General features: G+C 40.5%; 1 protein-coding gene across 1 annotated transcript in view; it reads right to left on the reverse strand.

The window, feature by feature from the left end:
* Positions 1-10,505: 10,505 nt before the first annotated feature.
* sucla2 (succinate-CoA ligase ADP-forming subunit beta) overlaps positions 10,506-21,857 on the reverse strand; it is a 46,423-nt gene continuing 35,071 nt past the window's right edge. The window contains exons 10-11 of the mRNA XM_060918743.1: positions 16,550-16,638; positions 10,506-11,671 (exon numbers count right to left, since the gene is read on the reverse strand). Of these exons, the coding sequence (XP_060774726.1) occupies positions 11,597-11,671; positions 16,550-16,638 (164 nt within the window). The 3' untranslated portion in view covers positions 10,506-11,596. The remainder of the gene's footprint in view (positions 11,672-16,549; positions 16,639-21,857) is intronic.

Raw genomic sequence — 21,857 nt, forward strand, 5'->3', positions numbered from 1 at the left:
GAGCGTCTGCATGGACAATTTTCACAGCACAGACAGCGAGCATCTGATACGCCTACTTTTAATAATAATAATAATAATAATAATAATAATAATAATAATAATTTCACCCTCTCCCACTAATTTGACCTTGGTCAACGTCAGTGCAAGCCTTCTGACCAACAAGAACACCAGAGTCTGTCTAGAAGGCAGTACAGAGAACTTCCTGTTGAGTGGGTTTGTACCAGAGAGGTTTACTAAACGTTAAAAATGCTTGTGATCTGAACATCAGAGCCAGAATACGTTCAGTGCTGGACATCATCTCGCTAACATTACAGAAACAACAGTTTTCTGTACAAAATGTAACTTCCTTAGGGGTATGCAGTTATAGGAAAGCAATGAATGACAATGTGGTTGGTGTAATGCGTAGCACTGAGTCGGCTATAAGCCATATACGAGGAGATTGAGTGGAATAACTTATTCTATCCACATTCACTGGATTTTGAGAAATGGAGCATTTTTTTTGCAAATTCGATAAATAAAAACTTTATACAAAGCGTCAGACAAAATCATTTCTGCTTAGACGGACTTCTTAAAAACCTATTGATGGCTTCACGAATTGACTTTAGTGTTTTGTTTTTTTTTGTCGAAAGTGCCATCTTGCTGTCGTGCCGAGGTATAGAATAGCTTCAGACATTTATTTAATTCTTCCTTGGACATTTCAGTTCTGCAATTTTCACACTTCTTTGAGCTTTTGAATCAGTCTTTTTAAAAAATAAAAATAATAAAAATAATTCAGCAAATTTTAATGCTTAAAAGATGAAGAATGTAAACAAACCGGCAAAATGATGAGAGCAATTTGTCAAAAATGCGATAATTCTTGAAAAATAAAAAAAAGATGCGTTTTTACCATCAAATACTTTTATTCCATATTTTTGTTGCTTTTTTGGCCTTTTGTTTACGAGTTTTTATTTCGTCCTCAGTTGTTTCAGCAAAACGCTCCGACATTTTGTTTTTCTCTACTCATGGTATATATCCTAGTAGTAGAGTAGCCAGAGCATGCGATTGCTCCTATCCAGTGAATGTGGATAGAATAAAAGAAGACTTGAAGATTGGGATCATAAATTAACTTGAATACCAAAATATTAGTCCAAAACATGCTCAGATTTGGGTATAAATAGCCAAATTCAATAAGCTAATGAACGCAAATCAACGCTTAAGTGGTTATGGATTATTAAATCAATGTCTCAGTAGTGTTTGTCTCTACAGCAGTGGATTCATTAAAATATTAGATGTAAGGATGCCAATAGTTTGGCCAAAAAACAAACAAACAAAAAAAAAAAAACCACATACTCTTCAGCATACCGTCATATCACTCATGCATGAAAGGTGCCAATACTTCTGGAAGTGGTGATCATAATACAGGAAAAATACATTCGTTCAATATTCCTGATGCAATTTACATACAACATAGAGTAGGAACTGAACTGTGATCCATTTCCTGAGGGAAAGGGAGTACGAAAAGCAAAACCCCTGGAGGACATGTGGTAGGATGTAACCAAGGCAACCGGGTGCTCTTCCTGACCAAACTTTTTCACCCCTACAGTGCACTCTTCCTCACTTTCACGGCCAACAGAGTGTCACGTCCGTCTGGGCGAGACAAATCCCACAACACACATGATTTCCGACCGTGTTCATGAAAATGCATTGGCTCTTTGGTGTGCTTGTTAAAATAAGGTTTCAGGTGGCGCCGTTTCAATCCTGACACTCTGGAAACGTTTCTCTGACGTGCGTCTGGTTAATGGGTGCTCTGGGTGAAAGGTGACAACTGCCATTTCATCTTCATTCACTGTCAGTTCTCCCAGCCCATGATTTATGAACCGCTGTCAGGGCATCACGACGAATGACTAATGGGAACAATGTGGCAGGATACGGCGGAATGAATAGATAGAGAACGGGGAAGACTGCAAGGAATAATACCAGAGTAAATAATAAAGTAGCACCACTTTCAACAATTTGCATTGTGTTTTAGCTGAAACATTGCTAACTGAGATTCTGCATTTACTCCCCATACACCATGCAGTCAAATCCCTCGGGCTGAATCAGACCATTTCCTTTCCATCCTGAAAGCAGTGCGTTTTTAAAAAGTTACACATCAAATCTCCCATACTTTATCTTTTTTTCCCCCTGAAACCTACGTCATAATTCGTTTTTACATACTTCAACCATTCGGAATTAAAACAGGCCGTTTACGCTACTGTCGCTTTAAGGCTGTAATATGTAAATGAGCTCTGTTCTGATTGGACAGTTGACTCTGGAACTCCAATACCGAAACACATTAAATATGTTTCGATGGAAATCAAGCGGGAACCTTCGCACCTAAAGTGAAGCCAATTTAGAAGTGCTAAAATCTGCAGTTCCTCAAATGGCCACTTGAGGCAGTCTCCAAAAGCGAGTCAATTCCCATATTGAAACATTAACTTTACAGCAAAAACAAACATATTTGCAGCTTGAGACCAAAAAAAAAAAAAAAAAAAGAGTTTCCGTCTTGAAAGCTTGCTTCCCCCTTCATGACAACTGTACGAGGGGTGAATTTTTACATAATTCAACAGTTTAAATTATATTGAGCAAGACATTTATGCATAATTAGGGGTGGGGCCAATTTAGGTTTGTCATTGTTAGCCGCTAGCTGGCATTACCTCAGAAAATAATTAATTTACGAAGCCTTGCCTGTTTTTGTCCAAGAGCTTTTCCATGCAAACAATTTTTACACACCACTATACCTGTAAGTTACTTTCATTTCATTTGCTTTATTAGATTGTACTTCCCTTTCAATATTTTTGATGTAGTCACTGCCGGTGAAGTTATTCGGGGTCTCCACGTCAGCAAATTAGGCTCAGATTGACACTAACAGCTGGAGTGACTAAAAGACAAACACTCCTTGATCAAATATCTTTTCGGACGGTTATACGCCCAGTAATTTTTTTTTTTTTGTAAGCCAGCCATTGAGGTTATGGTCTGTATCTTATGAAGCAGCCTTTTTTTTTTTTTTAGTTTAGCCAGTAGCTTGCATAGCTAGCTTGTTAACTTTGAGGTTAGTAGGCATGTTCCAGCTGTACTATTCCAGTGGCCAGGCTGGACTATCCCCACCCCTTTCTCCATTTATGGACTAGCGGGGAGTTAGGTGGAGCCAGGCGCTGATAAGATGGCAACACCCGTAGCCTCCTTATTTGACCTTACAGAGGCTTTGTCCATTATTTTTAGTCTACAACTGAAATATTTGCTATGTCTTTAGCAGTTCTGGAGCTAGCTTGTTAATGTACTGTACTGTAGTTGCATTATTCCTGTCAGAAGTTGTCCCATGCTGATGTCACAAGGGGGCATGGTTATGGCTTGCATAATTACCATGAGTAATTTTCAAACAAAGTGATAACGGTCAGGTTACGCTGTTAGTTCGTAAAGAGCGAGTGCTTCTTTTCCTACTTTCCAGTGACATTAAAATATGTCATATTAATGAAAAAGCCAACGCAAAAGGTCAAAAGTCGTGGAGACGTTGGTGCAAATGTTAGACTCAAAGTCCCAGACAGCAACGCAGCTACGTACATCTCATCTCATTATCTGTAGCCACTTTATCCTGTTTTACAGGGTCGCAGGCAAGCTGGAGCCTATCCCAGCTGACTACGGGCGAAAGGTGGGGTACACCCTGGACAAGTCGCCAGGTCATCACAGGGCTGACACATAGACACAGACAACCATTCACACTCACACCTATGGTCAATTTAGAGTCACCAGTTAACCTAACCTGCATGTCTTTGGACTGTGGGGGAAACCGGAGCACCTGGAGGAAACCCACGGGGAGAACATGCAAACTCCGCACAGAAAGGCCCTCGTCGGCCACGGGGCTTGAACCCGGACCTTCTTGCTGTGAGGCGGCAGTGCTAACCACTACACCACCATGCCGCCTAGCTACGTACATGAAATAAGAAATTCGCCATAGCTACTTAGCGCTTGACAAAATGACAGTGCTCACAGCAGGCCAGTTGGAGCAAAGCGTACAGATGGGACAGGAAGTGCAACAGCTGGACAGACTCGAGGACTAAAGCTCTTGATTCTGTGTCTTGAAGTCGAGACGAAGCGAAAGCTAAACCCCACAGCATCACTGTCAGCACAGCATTGTGGGCAATGCATGATGGTGAAAAGTCCAAAATGTTCAAGAAAAAAAAGTTTTAAACCAAATTTGGAACTTCATCACACAAGCAATCTTGCACCACTGAAGACTCCGAGATAAGGCCACTTGGAGTGGATTTTGACTTTATGATGACTTGGCAAAATGATGGCCACCTAAGTCTAATGTGTATCTACTCAAAACAAAACGTGACTGACAATCAAAAGCCGGTAAGGTACGAGGTGTTTGGCAACATCCCTGCTTTCCATCGTACCCACAGTTTTTCCCCAAGCTGTTAGAGTTTCCCTGCTCAGATCATCACATAGCTTTACTTCCTGTCTAGCCGAATTAGCTTTAGATCAAGTTGTAAGGTTCATTCATGATATGACCAGCCAGTCTGAATGATCCCTTTTCAGAACCAGGGGCCACTTTAAAAGTTGTGTTTTAACTTTATCTGCACCGTGGAATATTTTATTCCTGAAATTGGTTGGTTCGTTTCACCAACACAGCACATTAGATTTCTTTATTTCTATTTATCAGCAACTTCTTTTTGAGTTATGTTTGAAGTTTGGATGAAACCTGAACTATAATTTCATCCCGTCATGTCTAAATTACGTAAGGTTTATAGTCCGGTCACAGTATAGGACCGAGAATATATTCATATGCTGATTGAGCTAAAGGAAAAACCTGTATACACCGATCAGTCATACAATTAAAAACAAACACCGACAGGTAAAGTGAATTACATTGATTGTTAGAATGACACCTTTCTGTTTTAGCCAGCAATTTGTACTACAGTAGCTCTTCTGCTCTTCTGGATTGGACCATACGGGCTAGCCTTTGTGCCCCATGCGAAACAATGAGCCTTCGACGCCCATGACCCTGTCACCGGTTGTCCTTTGGATCCTTGGAGCACTTTTGGTAGGTGCAAAAGTACAACTGCATACCAGGAACACCCCACAAGATGTGCCATTTATTTTTTAGAAATATCAGACCCAGTCATCCATCCTTCACAATTCAGCCCTTATCAAAGTCGTTCGGTTCTTTACGTTTGTCCATTTTTCCTGCTTCCAACACATCAACTTCAATAACTGACTGTTCTCTTGCTGCCGAATACAGGTTTATCCCACCCCTTGACAAGTGCCAGTGCAATGAAATAATCAATATTATTATTATTATTCACTTCACCCGTCAGTGGTTTTAAAATATGTTATGGCTGAACAGTGTATAGGTTTACTCAAAACGTCAGAAGAAGTGGTGTTGCGTTTAGTGCTCCTGCTGAGAGCGGCCATGTTGATTTGAGGCCACTTGCTGACCTCGAGGTTGAGGAGATCTTCCTGAGAACTACGAGTTGAAGGAGCATTTTCTTTTTTTTTTTTTTTTTTTTTGGTCTGAGGTCAGGAATTATGACCTCATACATTATTATATAGAAAAAGCAGCATTAGAGCAGGAAAAAATAAAATAAAATTTACGTATTATACCTGACTCCATAAGCACCGTTGGAACACCGCCATCTTTTCACACTTGATTTCTGTAAAACTGAGTTATATAACAGAGTGAATAAAAGTACTGTGGCCTCCCCCCCCCAACTTCCACCTCGAGCGGCTTCATAAGCCATCCAAGAGATAAATTCAAATCACCAAGAAATGACGCTCTACAGTGCCAATTTAATTTAGTTCTACTGATTTCGCAGGCAAAGCCCTCACACACTTCTCAAGATAAAGTGGAGCCTTGAAGTGCCACTGGAGAATGATGTCAGCTTTAAAGTCGCAACATCTCTCTCTCTCTCTCTCTCTCACACACACACACGAAAAAAAAAAGTCCCCATAAACAAGTGCAGCATGCTGGGCAATTATGCTAATCTCACTTTCAAAAAGTTGGATAAGCTGGAGCTGTAGTGTGAGGAGGAAATGGTGAGACCACGAACGGTGATGATTACAGAGCTCACAGTATTGGCACCCTTCATGAAAATGAGCAGAAAATGCAGAAAATGTTGTGTGGGGATAAGAATGTAAAAGCACACATTTTTACGATACGATTTTAAAGATCAATGAAGTAATTTCATTCATCATTCATTCAACTTCTGACTGGTACCATACATACACACACACACAGTTAGGTCCATATATATTTGGACACTGACACAAATTTTCGTTTTTTACCTGTTTACTGAAACATATTCAAGTTATAGTTATATAATGGACATGGACAAAAGTCCAGACTTTCAGCTTTCATTTGAGGGTATCCACATTAAAACTGGATGAAGGGTTTAGGAGTCTCAGCTCCTTAACATGTGCTACCCTGTTTTTAAAAAGGACCAAAAGTAATTGGACAATTGACTCAAAGGCTATTTCATGGGCAGGTGTGGGAAATTCCTTCGTTATGTCATTCTCAATTAAGCAGATAAAAGGCCTGGAGTTGATTTGAGGTGTGGTGCTTGCATTTGGAAAATTTTGCTGTGAAGAAAACATGTGGTCAAAGGAGCTCTCCATGCAGGTGAAACGAGCCATCCTTAAGCTGCGAAAACAGAAAAAACCCATCCGAGAAATTGCTACAATATTAGGAGTGGCAAAATCTACAGTTTGGTACATCCTGAGAAAGAAAGAAAGCACTGGTGAACTCATCAATGCAAAAAGACCTGGACACCAACAGAAGTCAACAGTGGTGGATGATCGCAGAATAATTTCCATGGTGAAGAGAAACCCCTTCACAACAGCCAACCAAGTGAACAACACTCTCCAGAAGGTAGGCGTATCAATATCCAAATTTACCATAAAGAGAAGACTGCATGAAAGTAAATACAGAGGGTTCACTGCACGGTGCAAGCCACTCATAAGCCTCAAGAATAAAAAGGCTAGATTGGACTTTGCTAAAAAAAACATCTAAAAAAGCCAGCACAGTTCTGGAAGAACATTCTTTGGACAGATGAAACCAAGATCAACCTCTACCAGAATGATGGAAAGAAAAAAGTATGGTGAAGGCGTGGTACAGCTCATGATCTAAAGCATACTACATCATCTGTAAAACATGGTGGAGGCAGTGTGATGGCTTGGGCATGCATGGCTGCCAGTGGCACTGGGTCACTAGTGTTTATTGATGTGACACAGGACAGAAGCAGCAGGATGAATTCTGAGGTATTCAGAGACGTACTGTGTGCTCAAATCCAGCCAAACTGATTGGTCGGCGTTTCATAATACAGATGGACAATGACCCAGAACATAAAGCCAAAGCAACCCAGGAGTTTATTAAAGCAAAGAAGTGGAATATTCTTGAATGGCCAAGTCAGTCACCTGATCTCAACCCAATTGAGCATGCATTTCACTTGTTAAAGACTAAACTTCAGACAGAAAGGCCCACAAACAAACAGCAACTGAAAACCGGTGCAGTAAAGGCCTGGCAGAGCATTAAAAAGGAGGAAACACAGCGTCTGGTGACGTCCATGAGTTCAAGACTTCAGGCAGTCATTGCCAACAAAGGGTTTTCAACCAAGTATTAGAAATGAACATTTTATTTACAATTATTTAATTTGTCCAATTACTTTTGAGCCCCTGAAATGAAGGGATTGTGTTTAAAAAATGCTTTAGTTCCTCACATTTTTATGCAATCATTTTGTTCAACCCACTGAATTAAAGCTGAAAGTCTGAACTTCAGCTGCATCTGAATTGTTTTGTTCAAAATTCATTGTGGTAATGTACAGAACCAAAATTAGAAAAAAAATGTCTCGTCCAAATATTTATGGACCTAACTGTGCGCTAAATGTATATACACACACACACACACACACACACACACATATACCCAAACCAACCTTACACACACACAGCAGTGCATCCCTAAGCCATTTAGCAGAGTGTGTAGAGAAAGCTAATGAAGACCATCTTTAATCTGCCATTGCCCTTCTCCCCAACCCCCCCCAAAAAAAAACCTGACTTGCCATAAATAGTATAATTTAAAGCCATCTGCAGCCATTTAATCATTTCTTTCCTTTTAACACAAAGCTGCTACAATGACTGCTCATGGATGTATTGTTCTAATCTCCTATTCCACACCTGTCGAGGCCTGAGGAGGAACCCAACTTCACCCAGCAGGCTCATGTTAAATTTATATGCACATTAACACCTGGTCAGGACTGAATATAAATCCCTTTACGCTCCAGCACAAATAAAAGTAGCTCTTTAAATCTTGTCTGGTTGAGAGTAAAGGGACCGGTCACTGCCGGACAGCTTTACGCTGCTCAGAGTCCATCAGGAATACTGATCAATCTCAGCTGCAGGTATGGTTATTGTTCATATCTGCATGCAAGATTTCACAAGTTTACTTGACTTCTTTTTAAAAAACTATAAAACAAAAAACACCCAGGTGAGATTTATCAAGTCTTCACCTGTCGTCGGATTCCTGCTCTTGGCTGCCAGGAGTCGGAGCCCACCTGCCTCAAGGTTCCATCTGTCTAGAGATGCTTTTATACCAGTGGTGAGCAGAAAAAAGAAAAAAAAAAAAAAGATTGGAGTTACCATAGCATTTTCAACAGCGCCAAATTAGTTATTCACACCTGTACTGAGTCACTCAAAAAACAACTGTTCAGAATTCACTGATGGAGATCATGCAATATTGTCATCGTATTGATTATCCGCTGTGTATTATGGCACTCTCCCCAATGGAGAATGCGTGTGCAATATTGTTACAATATTGCACATTGTCAAGACAATGTGCAATATTGTTACAATATTGCATTGTCAAGACAATACGACATCACACATCAGAGCTGATGCGAAGATCCAATGACAACTTTCCTGCTGCGCATGCGCACAATCATTTCTTTGTCAGCCAGGAGAGGGAGAAAGATGAGGCTAATCTAGTGCTTGATTTAAGCACTAAATAAATAAATTTAAACTAAAAAGACATGAACACCCCAAAGGCTACCAAAACTTCATTATATATTCTTCACGTATATTTACAAGAGGAAAGGGGGGGAGGAAAAAAAAAAACACCAATGGACATCAAAAAACTGGAAGAGAGACACAGATGTAAAACTTCTGAGTTAGTGAGTGACTGAGTATGCAAACATGGCCGCGAGGTTTGCTTCATTAAAACCCAAAGATTGAAAGAAAAAGACAGGCTGAACACCCGAAGGGCTATCAAAACTTCCCTGGATATTCTTCATATGGTTAATCTTCCGCGTTAATTAAATTATATATTGGGGGGGGGGGGGGGACTGGAAAAGACACATCGGAGATGTAAAACTTCTACACTCGTGAGGGACTAACAGTCTGTAAACAAAAATGGCTGGGAGGTTTGCTTCATTAAAAGCAGAAGATTTAGAGAGACCCATGTGCTGAACACCCAAAAAGCTCCTAAAACTTCATTATATACACTACCGTTCAAAAGTTTGGGGTCACTTTGAAATGTCCTTATTTTTGAAAGAAAAGCGCTGTTCTTTTCAATGAAGATCACTTTAAACTGATCAGAAATCCACTCTATACATTGCTAATGTGGTAAATGACTATTCTAGCTGCAAATGTGTGGTTTTTGGTGCAATATCTCCATAGGTGTATAGAGGCCCATTTCCAGCAACTCTCACTCCAGTGTTCTAATGGTACAATGTGTTTGCTCATTGCCTCAGAAGGCTAATGGATGATTAGAAAACCCTTGTACAATCATGTTAGCACAGCTGAAAACAGTTGAGCTCTTTAGAGAAGCTATAAAACTGACCTTCCTTTGAGCAGATTGAGTTTCTGGAGCATCACATTTGTGGGGTCGATTAAATGCTCAAAATGGCCAGAAAAATGTCTCGACTATATTTTCTATTCATTTTACAACTTATGGTGGTAAATAAAAAAGTGTGACTTTTCATGGAAAAAACACAATTGTCTGGGTGACCCCAAACTTTTGAACGGTAGTGTATTCTTCACGCATATTTACAAGAGAAAAACATACCAACGGACATTAAAAAACTGGAAGAGAGACACACATTGGAGATGTAAAACTTTCGAGCTAGCGAGTGACAGTTTGTACACAAACATGGCCGCAAGGTTTGCTTCGTTAAAAGCAGAAGATACATTTTGAAAGAGAAAGCCGCTCTGAACACCCGAAAGGCTACGAAAACTTCACTGGATATTCTTCACACATACTTACAAGAGAAAAACATACCAACGGACAGCAAAAAACTGGAAGAGAGAGCAATATCAGAAATATTGTCCAAGTTGTATTTGGAGGTGAGGAAAAGTGACTGAGACTTTTACAAGAGGACTTCACTCAGCAAAGCCCCTTTTGTTTTGAACAACTGCAATGGAACAATGAACTACAACCAAAAGTAACTTTGAACTTGAACTGTCTATAGCTTGTATACAAGTTGGGTTGTTCAGGCTTTTTGAACTTGTACCATTTTTATTGTTAGAGCTTTGACTTTGTACAGTACATTGAATTACATTCCATCAGAATCAGCATCGGCAAGTTAAACCACCGTTCTTAACTTTTTGTAAAATGTATAATTCTTCCGTCGAAAGTGTATCATAATAGGCCTTTTTTCGTGGTATATCAGATATAGTCCATTCAGCTACTTGTCTTCAACTCGTTCAATATCTGATATACCGTGAAAAAAAGCCAGCCAATATTATTTAAACACTGATAGGATCCTTGATCCCAACTTCAATTAAAAGGAGGACAAATTTTTTTCTTCTGCTCTATATCAAATTCAAAGCAGAGTGGTTATCTTTAAAAAGTGTACGTGCGCATCTGCACATAATATAATATTCTACACACGTGCTGCGTCTTTTAGTCACAAACATGAGAAGTTTTTCCAACTCAAAATCTCTGAGCAGAATTCATCCTGCTCATCAATTATCAAAAAACTGAGAAGTTTTAGTTTTATTAATTTTCTTACTTTATTCATTCCCTCCTGCTAACCAGTAGTTCCTCGTACACAGCCAAAAGAACACACGGTAAGATTACAGAGATTCCCCAGAGGAGTGTTTGTGCGTTTGAGTGTGGGGGAAATGGTGAGTCGCTCTGCAGAAAACACTGACAAACAGAAAATGAGGCTCTTCTCCAATAATGCACACAGGGAGCTTTTGTTTCCTTTAAATCAGACTCTAGAGATACAGGCATGTGTTTCAACCATATTCTACATCCAGCTTGCTTCACCTCAGCGCACTTCCGTATAAATACAGACCCACATAAATAAGTCCACTGCTTCATAAGGAGGAGGGGGGAAAAAAAAAAAAAAAAAAAAAAGAGTAAAGAACAGGTAGGAACACTGACCTGACCTAACTAACGAAACGCACGTATAATGAGAGCATCTCTCATATCGAAGTGCTGAAGCACCTTATGACTAACACATAGCAGATTCAGAAAGCAACCGTAGACAGAACGTAGTGGATGGGAAACGTGGGACTCGGCAGCTCGAAAGTCAGTTCATGAAGCTTTTTCAGTTCCGTTGTTCATCAGTGTGGAGCTTCTTTAGATGGGCAGCTGGAATTTTACATCCACTTGAGCCTCTTTGGCCAGTGAAACGATTTCAGAAAGCTTTACAACCTACAGGAGAGAAAATAACCACCATTAAAAAAAAAAAAAAAAGGGAGGTATACACAGGAGAATCCATGATGATTCATTTTTGGGAAAATAGAGTTGCTGAACTACAGCCAGGTTCTACTACATCATCATCATCCCATGTCAGTTCATCAAACGCCTCAGACCTCACCACCTCAGATTTGCCTCTTTTTCCTACCAGGGGGAAGACATAGCCTACTTCCTAACAGGAAACACTGGGGGCCTTTTTCCAGCATTATCCACCCACCCACTCCTCCATCCACCCATCCGGATCCTAAAAAGGTATGCATAGTTACCTTTTTTTTTTTTTTAAAAAGATTTTTTTTTTGGGCTTTTTGCACCTTTATTGGATAGGACTGTGTAGAGACAGGAAATGAGCGGGAGAGAGAGAGAGAGACGGGGAGGGATCGGGAAATGACCTCGGGCCGGAATCGAACCCGGGTCACCCGGATTTATGGTATGGCGCCTTATCCACCTGAGCCACGACGCCCCCAACGCATAGTTACCTTGAAGTCCAATAATGAGCACTAGGTGGGTACATTTGCGTAGACTGAACCTTGGGGGACAGAAATAGACTCCTACTGTACCCCCATTTCTGACATTCACATTCTTAGAGTAAATATCTGGTACTAAGCCTCTATGAAGGTGAACTTTCAAGAGAGTTGCTCAGGTTTTAATATAGAATACTGGATGCTTCAATTTCCTTGAGAGAGAGAGAGAGAGAGAGCGCGCGCGCGCGCGAGTGAGACACGGGGTATCAAATCAAATCAACTGTGTGATCTTCAGCAACAGATCTGAAGACCTGTAGAAACCACGATTTCAAAAGGTAGGAGACTGATTTTATACACAGCTTCACATTTACAAGATGCACTCCAGTGTCTGAAATAGTCCAAATCAGATGAACAGTTTCAGAGATGAAGCTTGCGGAATATTCCGCAAGTATGACATATACCAAATCCAAATTGTGGAATCTTTTGTGGGACAAACAAGTTTGTGAATATTATATCCAAAAATCTGTGCGTGTGTACAGTACATCTGTGTTTATCCTATCCACATTTCACTGGAGATGAGCAATCGCGCACTCCGATTGGCTACTCTACTACTAGGCTATCAGCTCATAATGCTGGGTTTCAGTCACATGACTTTTCTTAGCGGTTTTACCGGAAGTGAAATAGCTGGTGGTCTAAACGGCTGCCGTCGCACAAACTAGCGATAACTTATCAGAGTACACTCGCAATCTAGAAGCCACTGCTGGCTTTAGATCTATTCAGAAGATTGCTGTGTGCAATGGAATCGACCCCTACAGTCTGGGAAAGAAGGATTTGTAATACGATCTCGAAAACTACCCTTCAGTCGAGTTCCCCGACATCTCGAACTATCTGGTGTTGCAGACGTCCTTCTACACCGCAAAACAGATGAAAGCATGGAAGAGTATGGAGGCTGACAGCTTTTTTTTTTGTATGTGTCTGGGTAAAGGACTTCAGTATCAAGTCACTGCCCAATGAATCCTGGATTGTTTTTGCCCGTATTTTTTTTTTTAAGCTTTTTCGTTTGCGTCTTTACAACGAAGCGCTGCAAGTGTAGAGAAACAGTTGGCTTGATTCTCACTTGTGTTGTCTCTTATCTCTCAGGTAAATCATTCACAAAGATCATCAGAAACCCCTTTAAAGACCTGGATCTTAGTTACACAAGACGGAGAAGTGATCACGGCGCATTGGAACTGTACGGCTGGGGGAAGAATTTTGTCGCGACCTTCATGCGTATAGACTTTGTGAGGAGTGAACAAAGAAACAGCTGAGGACTTTAGCGCTTCGTGACTTTTATATAAAAAGTACGTCAAATAACGACACATAGCAAGAAAAGTACTTAGAAAAAGACACCAAGGACAGAGCCGAGAGGGAAATACAAACCTTTCACCAAGTGATCGCTGCAAACTCGAGCGTGCTTCGACTCGGCTCCCTTCGATTTCAGTCAGAGGTTCAAAAGCCACCTTTCTCCACGTCTTTTTATGAAATCCTGTGTTCGTTCACCCTTTTTTTTTTTTAATTAGTTCACGAGGAACCCTGAAGAAACTTATCAGTTTCACAGTTTAATCCATTCAAACAACCGAAAACAATGCAAGTGTAAGGCATTTTTCATCCGAGCAATGAACCTTCTCTGTACAAACGCTTCGTCAACTGAGCTTTGGTCGACCACCAGCTAAAGTTTTGAATAACTAATGAGGTGGATGTGACATCACATGAAACCCAGCAATACCGTGAGTAGAGAAAAACAAAATGGTTGCACACCAAGTCAGATCTCACTATATCAAAGTATTTAAAAGAAACAGAAATAGCTAAAAGAATATATAGTCCCCCCCCAAAAAAAAAAAAAAAATTGCCTTTTCCACACTCCAGCCCAGTTGGTGGCAGTAAGGCACCTTTAAGTTGGTTTGGCAGCCACCAAAAAAAAAAAAAAAAAACCTGGGGGGGATGGCCGACCGTGTTACGGAACCAACCAAGGACAAAATAAAAACTCTACTCGAAAACAAAACCCCCACAAAAAAAACCCCCACAAAATATGGAATGAAAGTATTTGATGGTAAGAATGTATCTTTTTTTTAAAAATTATTTTTTCAAGAATTACCATCATCGCATTTTTCACAAATTGCTCCAGTCATTGCGCCACTTTGTTTACAGTCTAAGCGGAAGTTATTTTGTCAGAAGTTCTTATTTATCGAATTTGCAAAAAATAAAAATGCTGTTTCTCAAAAATCCAGTGAACGTGGACAGAATACATACATGTTATTTACCAGCTGGGAGGTCCGTATCGTGAAATACCGTGACCGAGGTCTTGAAAGTACTGAGCGAGACCCTCTGGGCCGAGGTCAGTATTCAAGGCCGAGGTCACGGTATTTCACCATACGGACCGACCTTAAGCTGGTAAATAATATATTAATTTTTTTCTTTACCAAATTCTAACAGAAAACGAGAGCGCCCGAAAGGGAAAACCGAGCCGAGACGCCATTTTGAATCCTCATTCACGGCTGTAATGCAAATTGCTTCCTCCTCGGTATACAAGTGCACTTCCATGGCAGGAAAACAACTACATTTTGCCGCCTATGTAGTCCCCTATTTATACAAATAGGAGTCATTCAGGATTCAGCCATGTTTTTGCTCGGCGTTAGCAACAGTTACAGGTTTTTAGCTTTCTCCTGAAAGGTTCTTTTATTTCTTCTTCCTCAGGGTAGTAAAACTCGCTTTCGCTGTGAACACTGTCGTTATCGCTGTCCATTCTGTAGAATTAATGCTATTCTCCTGGGAAACGCTGGCAAAAATTAAGATTTTTGATAATGTTATTTAAAAAAAAAAAAAAAGATAAATGTTGACAAAAAAAAAATTCTACTGTTTTTTGTTGTTGTGAACAAGCAAGCCACCAGAGGTCCGTAACTGGGGCCCGTATTGTAGGATATGGACCTGCTCGCCAGCCAATCAGAACGCAGGATTTGGACCACGAAAAAAAAAAAAAAAGTTATTCCACTCAATCTCATCGTACATGGCGGTGCTACGTGCCTCGTCGGCTATCAGCTCATGTACTTCGATCAAAAGGTGCAGGCTCTCTGTCGGTACCTCGTATAGCGAAGGCTACATCAGGGGCGGAGCCTTTTCTTACAGCCTTGTCTCAGTGTTTAAGTCTAGGCTGAAAACATATCTGTTTAGTCAAGCCTTTTGTTAATGGTGTTTATGAGGTAAAAGTGTAGATCTGGAGGATCCTCAGACAGAGTGGTTTGGTAAACTGGGATGTATGGATGCCGTCAGTCCCCACTCGCCGGCTCACTCGAGTTTGTTGACGGTGTAGTGTCTGGCTGATTTATGTCCCGGGGCTCCCTCATGCCCGTGTTACCTTCTGGCTCTCTCCTTTTAGTTATGCTGTTTGAGTTAGTTTTGCCAGAGTCCCTGCTCTCATGTATACTGTTCTTATTTATCAGGTGACATTGGGCATACCCAACAACCTGCGTTTTCTCTCTCTCCCCCTCCCCGGTCTGTGTTACACGTCAATCTTGAGATCGAGATGCTGACCTCTTCTGCTCCTCAGACCTGCCTGATCCATCCTGATGCCCTACGTCTGGTTGGAGTCTCATCACATCGCTCCTGTGGAGGACGGCCCCATACGGACAGTTGAAAGTCACACCTGGAAGACGCTCTGGACTCAAACTTTAGGACTGCAGTTGTCTTGAACAGTTTTGCACTCAAGTTTCCATCAATGAAGAGTTAGAACATCAACGAAACTGACGTCATGTTAAAACTGTTATCAAGGTCACGTTGTCTGTTATCACCCAAATGAGTCTGGTTCCTCTCGAGGTTTCTTCCTCATGTCGTCTGAGGGAATTTTTCCTTGCCACCGTCGCGCTCATTGGAGATAGATTAGGGATAAAATTAGCTCAAGTCATTAAAATTCCGTAAAGCTGCTTTGCGACAATGTCGCTTGTTAAAAGCGCGATACAAATAACTCTGACATGTACGACTCGATTTTGTGGAATAACTGTTAAATACTCTAACGCTTGTAACAACTCGGGTTTAAGATAGAAGGCTTAAATTTCACTCCATGCTTCTCATCTTTAGGAGGTAAAATAAAAATGTAAACGATATCCCCAAATCACACGAGTTACAGAAGCTCAAATGGTCAGGTGGGACTTTTTTTTGTTAAATTTGGTGAACTGAGATGGAATGACCCTACAGTATTTTTCAAGAGCTCATTTTGATCAGCTATAATAATCTGCTGAATCAGTATCGGGTCCATCGTCCATCATCAGCCAAGGATCCCTCTGGTGTACAGAGAATAGTAAGAAAAGAAAGACGTTTGTGGTGGTGTGTTTGAGTGTACCATCTTGGCCGCCTCATCCAGGTCATCACAGGCCAGGATCTTCAGAGGACTGGCAGCGATTAGAGCCTTTGCGTCATCCACTCTCGTTCCTGCAGAACACAACAGCAGCACTGAGGATTAACACACACGGGGAGGTGACGTCTCTTCTCTCCAGGGAGCCCAAACCAGCTTTTGGAACTTGTCACAAAACATAAGCATTGTTCCACCGTTCTTCAAAAACTTTGATACTACACTACCGTTCAAAAGTTTGGGGTCACTTTGAAATGTCCTTATTTTTGAAAGAAAAGCACTGTTCTTTTCAATGAAGATCACTTTAAACTAATCAGAAATCCACTCTATACATTGCTAATGTGGTAAATGACTATTCTAGCTGCAAGTGTCTGGTTTTTGGTGCAATATCTCCATAGGTGTATAGAGGCCCATTTCCAGCAACTCTCACTCCAGTGTTCTAATGGTACAATGTGTTTGCTCATTGCCTCAGAAGGCTAATGGATGATTAGAAAACCCTTGTACAATCATGTTAGCACAGCTGAAAACAGTTGAGCTCTTTAGAGAAGCTATAAAACTGACCTTCCTTTGAGCAGATTGAGTTTCTGGAGCATCACATTTGTGGGGTCGATTAAATGCTCAAAATGGCCAGAAAAATGTCTCGACTATATTTTCTATTCATTTGACAACTTATGGTGGTAAATAAAAGTGTGACTTTTCATGGAAAACACAAAATTGTCTGGGTGACCCCAAACTTTTGAACGGTAGTGTATATATTTATGCTATTACTAATTTTTCTTTCATCCCCAGACCAAGGGATAACAGATAAAGAAAAAAAAATTGCCTATATTTTTTTTTTTTCAGTCAATTTTGTGTTTTGGATTGTCGTCTTCACGTGTGATTTAAGTTCAATTCTTGAAATTACATACTTAAAAAACAAAACAGGGAAACATTTGCATTCAGCTCTGGCTGTGTTGAGGATATTTTTTTTTAATAAAAATGATACCAACTTGGAAGAAGACATGTTTTCGACAAATATCACTGATTTATTGAAATAACTTTTTTTTTTTTTTTTACTTATGCCTTAAACCTGCAGAGAACCTTAAAGCAACCACAAAAACAAATTCATGTCTTGACTATATTTTCTATTCATTTTACAACTTATGGTGGTAAATAAAAGTGTGACTTTTCATGGAAAACACAAAATTGTCTGGGTGACCCCAAACTTTTGAACGGTAGTGTATATATTTATACTATTACTAATTTTTCTTTCATCCCCAGACCAAGGGATAACAGATAAAGAAAAAAAACTGCCTATATCTATCTATCTATCTATCTCTCTCTATCTTCAGTTAATTTTGTGTTTTGGATTGTTGTCTTCACGTGTGATTTAAGTTCAATTCTTGAAATTACATATTTAAAAAACAAAAACAGGGAAACATTTGCATTCAGCTCTGGCTGTGTTGAGGATATTTTTTTTTTAATAAAAATGATACCAACTTGGAAGAAGACATGTTTTCAACAAATATATCACTGATTTATTGAAATAACTTTTTTTTTTTTTTAAACTTATGCCTTAAACCTGCAGAGAACCTTAAAGCAACCACAAAAACAAATTCATGTCTTGACTATATTTTCTATTCATTTTACAACTTATGGTGGTAAATAAAAGTGTGACTTTTCATGGAAAAAACACAAAATTGTCTGGGTGACCCCAAACTTTTGAACGGTAGTGTACGTTCAGTACATTTGCATCGAATCCTCAATGCGAACGCAAAGAACCAAAACAACCAGGAGGGTCTGAGCGAGGTGCATTTGACCCTCTTCCAAGTGAGCACTTGTGAGAGACTGAGTCGACTCGGAATCATTTCCTGAAGTTGAGGCGATTCAAAAACACGTCGTGCATTTTTCATGTGAACTGCTAAACCGAGCCAAAAGACCGAGCCGTAGAACTCGTCTTTGGATCATTTTTTTGTGCTTTCTTCACTCAACTGATAGGTTTTTTTTTGTCTGTTTGTCCATCACTATTTCAGCTCATCAAATAAAATATCAGGCCTGTCAATCACAGGCCTGTGATGACTTGTCCAGGGTGTACCCCGCCTTTCGCCCGTAGTCAGCTGGGATAGGCTCCAGCTTGCCTGCGACCCTGTAGAACAGGATAAAGCGGCTACAGATAATGAGATGAGATGACGCCTGTCAATCAAGTAAACAATTTAATCACAAATTAATCAAATTTTTTTTAAAATCTGTTCTAAAATGTACCTTCAAGGGATATTTTTCACGTTTTTGGCGAGTGGGTGTGGACAAATCTGCTTGCTTTATGCAAATCTACATGGCCAGGTCAGCACGGACAAGGCTAGACACGGCAAAAATTCTCTCTGTAGGTATTTTCTCCTCCCACTGCGTTTAAAAAAAATAAATAAAAATAAAGCAGCGTTAACTTTATAATTTTGAGGGTTTCGCACAATTCAGTGTGAACAAAATATTTTCCTCGAGTTCTGGACTGAACTTCCAGCATCAAACTGCACCAAAATAAACTAAAAACACACTCAGTGATGGACTCTGGACGACAGTAATGGCGATCTTTAAATAAAAAAAAATAAAAATACAAAACCCAAATAAACATTTGTTTAGCCACACAGCTCAAAGAAGTTTTCTAGTAAAATGCAGTAACTCACTTGTAAGTAAACAGAACGTTCCTGAGCAAAAACCGTGTTTATAAATGCATCACTCACACATTTCTCAGAATAAAACAAACTCTCACGCTCACTCCAGTACGCAGTACAAACATGCACACTTGGACCTTAAAGCTCATAGGCAACGGTTTTAATTTTATGCACATTTGGAACTGTGTGTGTTAAAAAACCCTCTAATTTTCTTCTGGACCCAAGAAGTATAGTTAATAAGTAATAATTAAAATAAAGTTAGCGCAGATTGTGGTGAATTTCTGTTCAGCTATTTTGGTGACCACTCGGCGCGTGACGTCATTTAAGCCAAACAAACCGCTTGAGTTGAGTCCACTTCCGTTTACTTACGTTGCCGTTCAGCTTGAGTGCAGACGTGCGTTTGGGAATTTCCAAAGAAAAACCCCCCATGCCTTATTGTTGTGCAGTGAACTGTAACAACGGGACCGGTTCAGGAAGAAATTTTTACCTTTTTCCGAAAGAGGAGACGAGGCAGAGAGAGTGGATTGTGTGTGTGAAACAAAATCAAGCAGTCAAAGAAGAAATGGAGCAGCAACGCTCAAGCAAAAAGGAGAAGATTGGAGGGAAACATTTTTACTTTTGCTTGCAATTGACAAGTCAAGAATCCTGAGGGATCCTGTACAATCATTGTGGAAATGAGACAAAGGGATATTTCCGCGCTTAGAATCGGCTATAAATAGTATAATGCTGCGGATGGCAGGCTAATGTGGCCGACCGGCGCACTGTCCAGTAATCGTTCCCTATATCCACTAGGGAGGGCGCTTTAATTATTCTTCAAAAGGGCTCTATTTAGTATTACGACGAAAGTAAGAATTTATCATAACTACCAGGATAAATCATTCGGGCACGAGTCTTGTTGAGGTCCGGGGTCACCGCGATCAGAGCGGACCCGGCGCCATGGGGGGGGACGAAAGGGGGCGTCGCCCCCTCGTGGCTACAGCCCCACCCCCTCAACAGAGACTCAGATCACTTAATTGTTTTCTCATGAAAATATAATGTATTATAGACGTATTAATAATTTGCATTTTCAAATACGAAATATTAAGTGGTTGCGCCTTGCACAAAAATACATTTCACATAAATCACTACTAAAACTGGCACGGTAGAACAAATCTGATTGGTTGTTATGACACAAGTGCACTGTCTCTGCAATATCCTGTAATATGCAGTCAGTTTGCGGGAGTAGTCTTTCCCCCTCCGAATTAAACGAATTCAATCACAATATTGTGAATCCATTTTCTTTCTTTGTAGGCCAAGTTTATCTCCGTTTATGTCGGTGTATGTGTTCATATATGGTCCGCTTTGTGCGCAAATAGCGTAAGAATACGTGTCGTTAACGTCACCCCCCATGCAGCGGGGGTGAAAATTCATCACTTCAGAGTGTTTAGTCCCCTACACGCCTAAACTGGGATCGCAGATTAAGTAGTTAGCGTTGACTCGGTGCGAGTCAGGAAGGCTATTACTGGTGCAGCCGCGGGGTCTGTTGATTTTTTTTAAATTATGATTTTGGCTGCCGAGCCAAGTACCTTAGACTTGCATTGACGTTTTGTTTTCATGCCGCGGAGCTATTTGTATGTATTTTAAATGTAAAGGACTTGCCTGTAGGTTTGTGTGTGTTGTTTTATGTTTGGCATCTTTCCGGTTGTACCGCGTGTCTGTGAGAAAATTGGAGGGGAGGGTTAACAGGTGGGCACGGGTGTTGATAAAGCGCAACTGCCCTGGTAATATGCCACATGATTTTCCCGGACTAAAGCAACCTTCGGGGCCGTGGTGGTTTTGTGGTTGGCGCAGTTATTTGTTTGAAGCACGTTGTCAGACCGCCATCACTACTACACACTATATGAAAAATATTTGCCCCCTTGCGATTTCTAATTGCCCCCTTAGTAAACTGTTCCTGGCACCGGGCCTGGATCAGAGTCGGCCGAGTCGCTGTCCGATTCCGAGGCTGCACGGTCAAACCAGTGAGCCACATTCACTGATTGCTTCGCAACGGCCATAGGTTCATACATATACGGTTTCAATATACTCTCGATATTCAATTTGGAGAGTTCCTACTTCAAAATCGCTATCAGACATTTTACACAACCTTTCACGACCAAAGTCAGTACACGTGTGCTCAGTTTGCAAGTAAACACAGAACTGCTCCTGGTCTGTTTGCCTTGAATGACGTTACGACGATGGTCCCCTGGCGGTGAAAGTGCGTGCAAGTGAGATGTAAACAAACCTTCGGAAATTGGGCAAAACAGTACATTTTAACCATTTTATTCAATTTTCGGGTGCAAATTAGACACCAGGAAGATTGAATTCACTTTTTGGGTCGTTCTTCTAGACAATAAAGTTAATTTTCTACGTTTCACCTCCGACCCTTACCTATGACCTTTAACATGTCGTCTTCTCCCCTCTGGACCATCAAAAGCATACGGGTTGTTTTACAATCAGGGTACGCAAGCTAAAAATCACATTTAACACTAATCTTCAATATCAAAAGGCTTGACTAAATAAACTTGGTTGTTTATTGTAGCCCTGTGATGGCTCTATTTACCATGCAAAAAAAAAAAAAAATTTGGTGATAACGTTATTTTTGGTGAATGTATGGCAATGTGTGTCATATTTAG

This window comes from Neoarius graeffei, chromosome 4 (genome assembly GCF_027579695.1).
Source record: "Neoarius graeffei isolate fNeoGra1 chromosome 4, fNeoGra1.pri, whole genome shotgun sequence".
Lineage (NCBI taxonomy): Eukaryota > Metazoa > Chordata > Actinopteri > Siluriformes > Ariidae > Neoarius > Neoarius graeffei.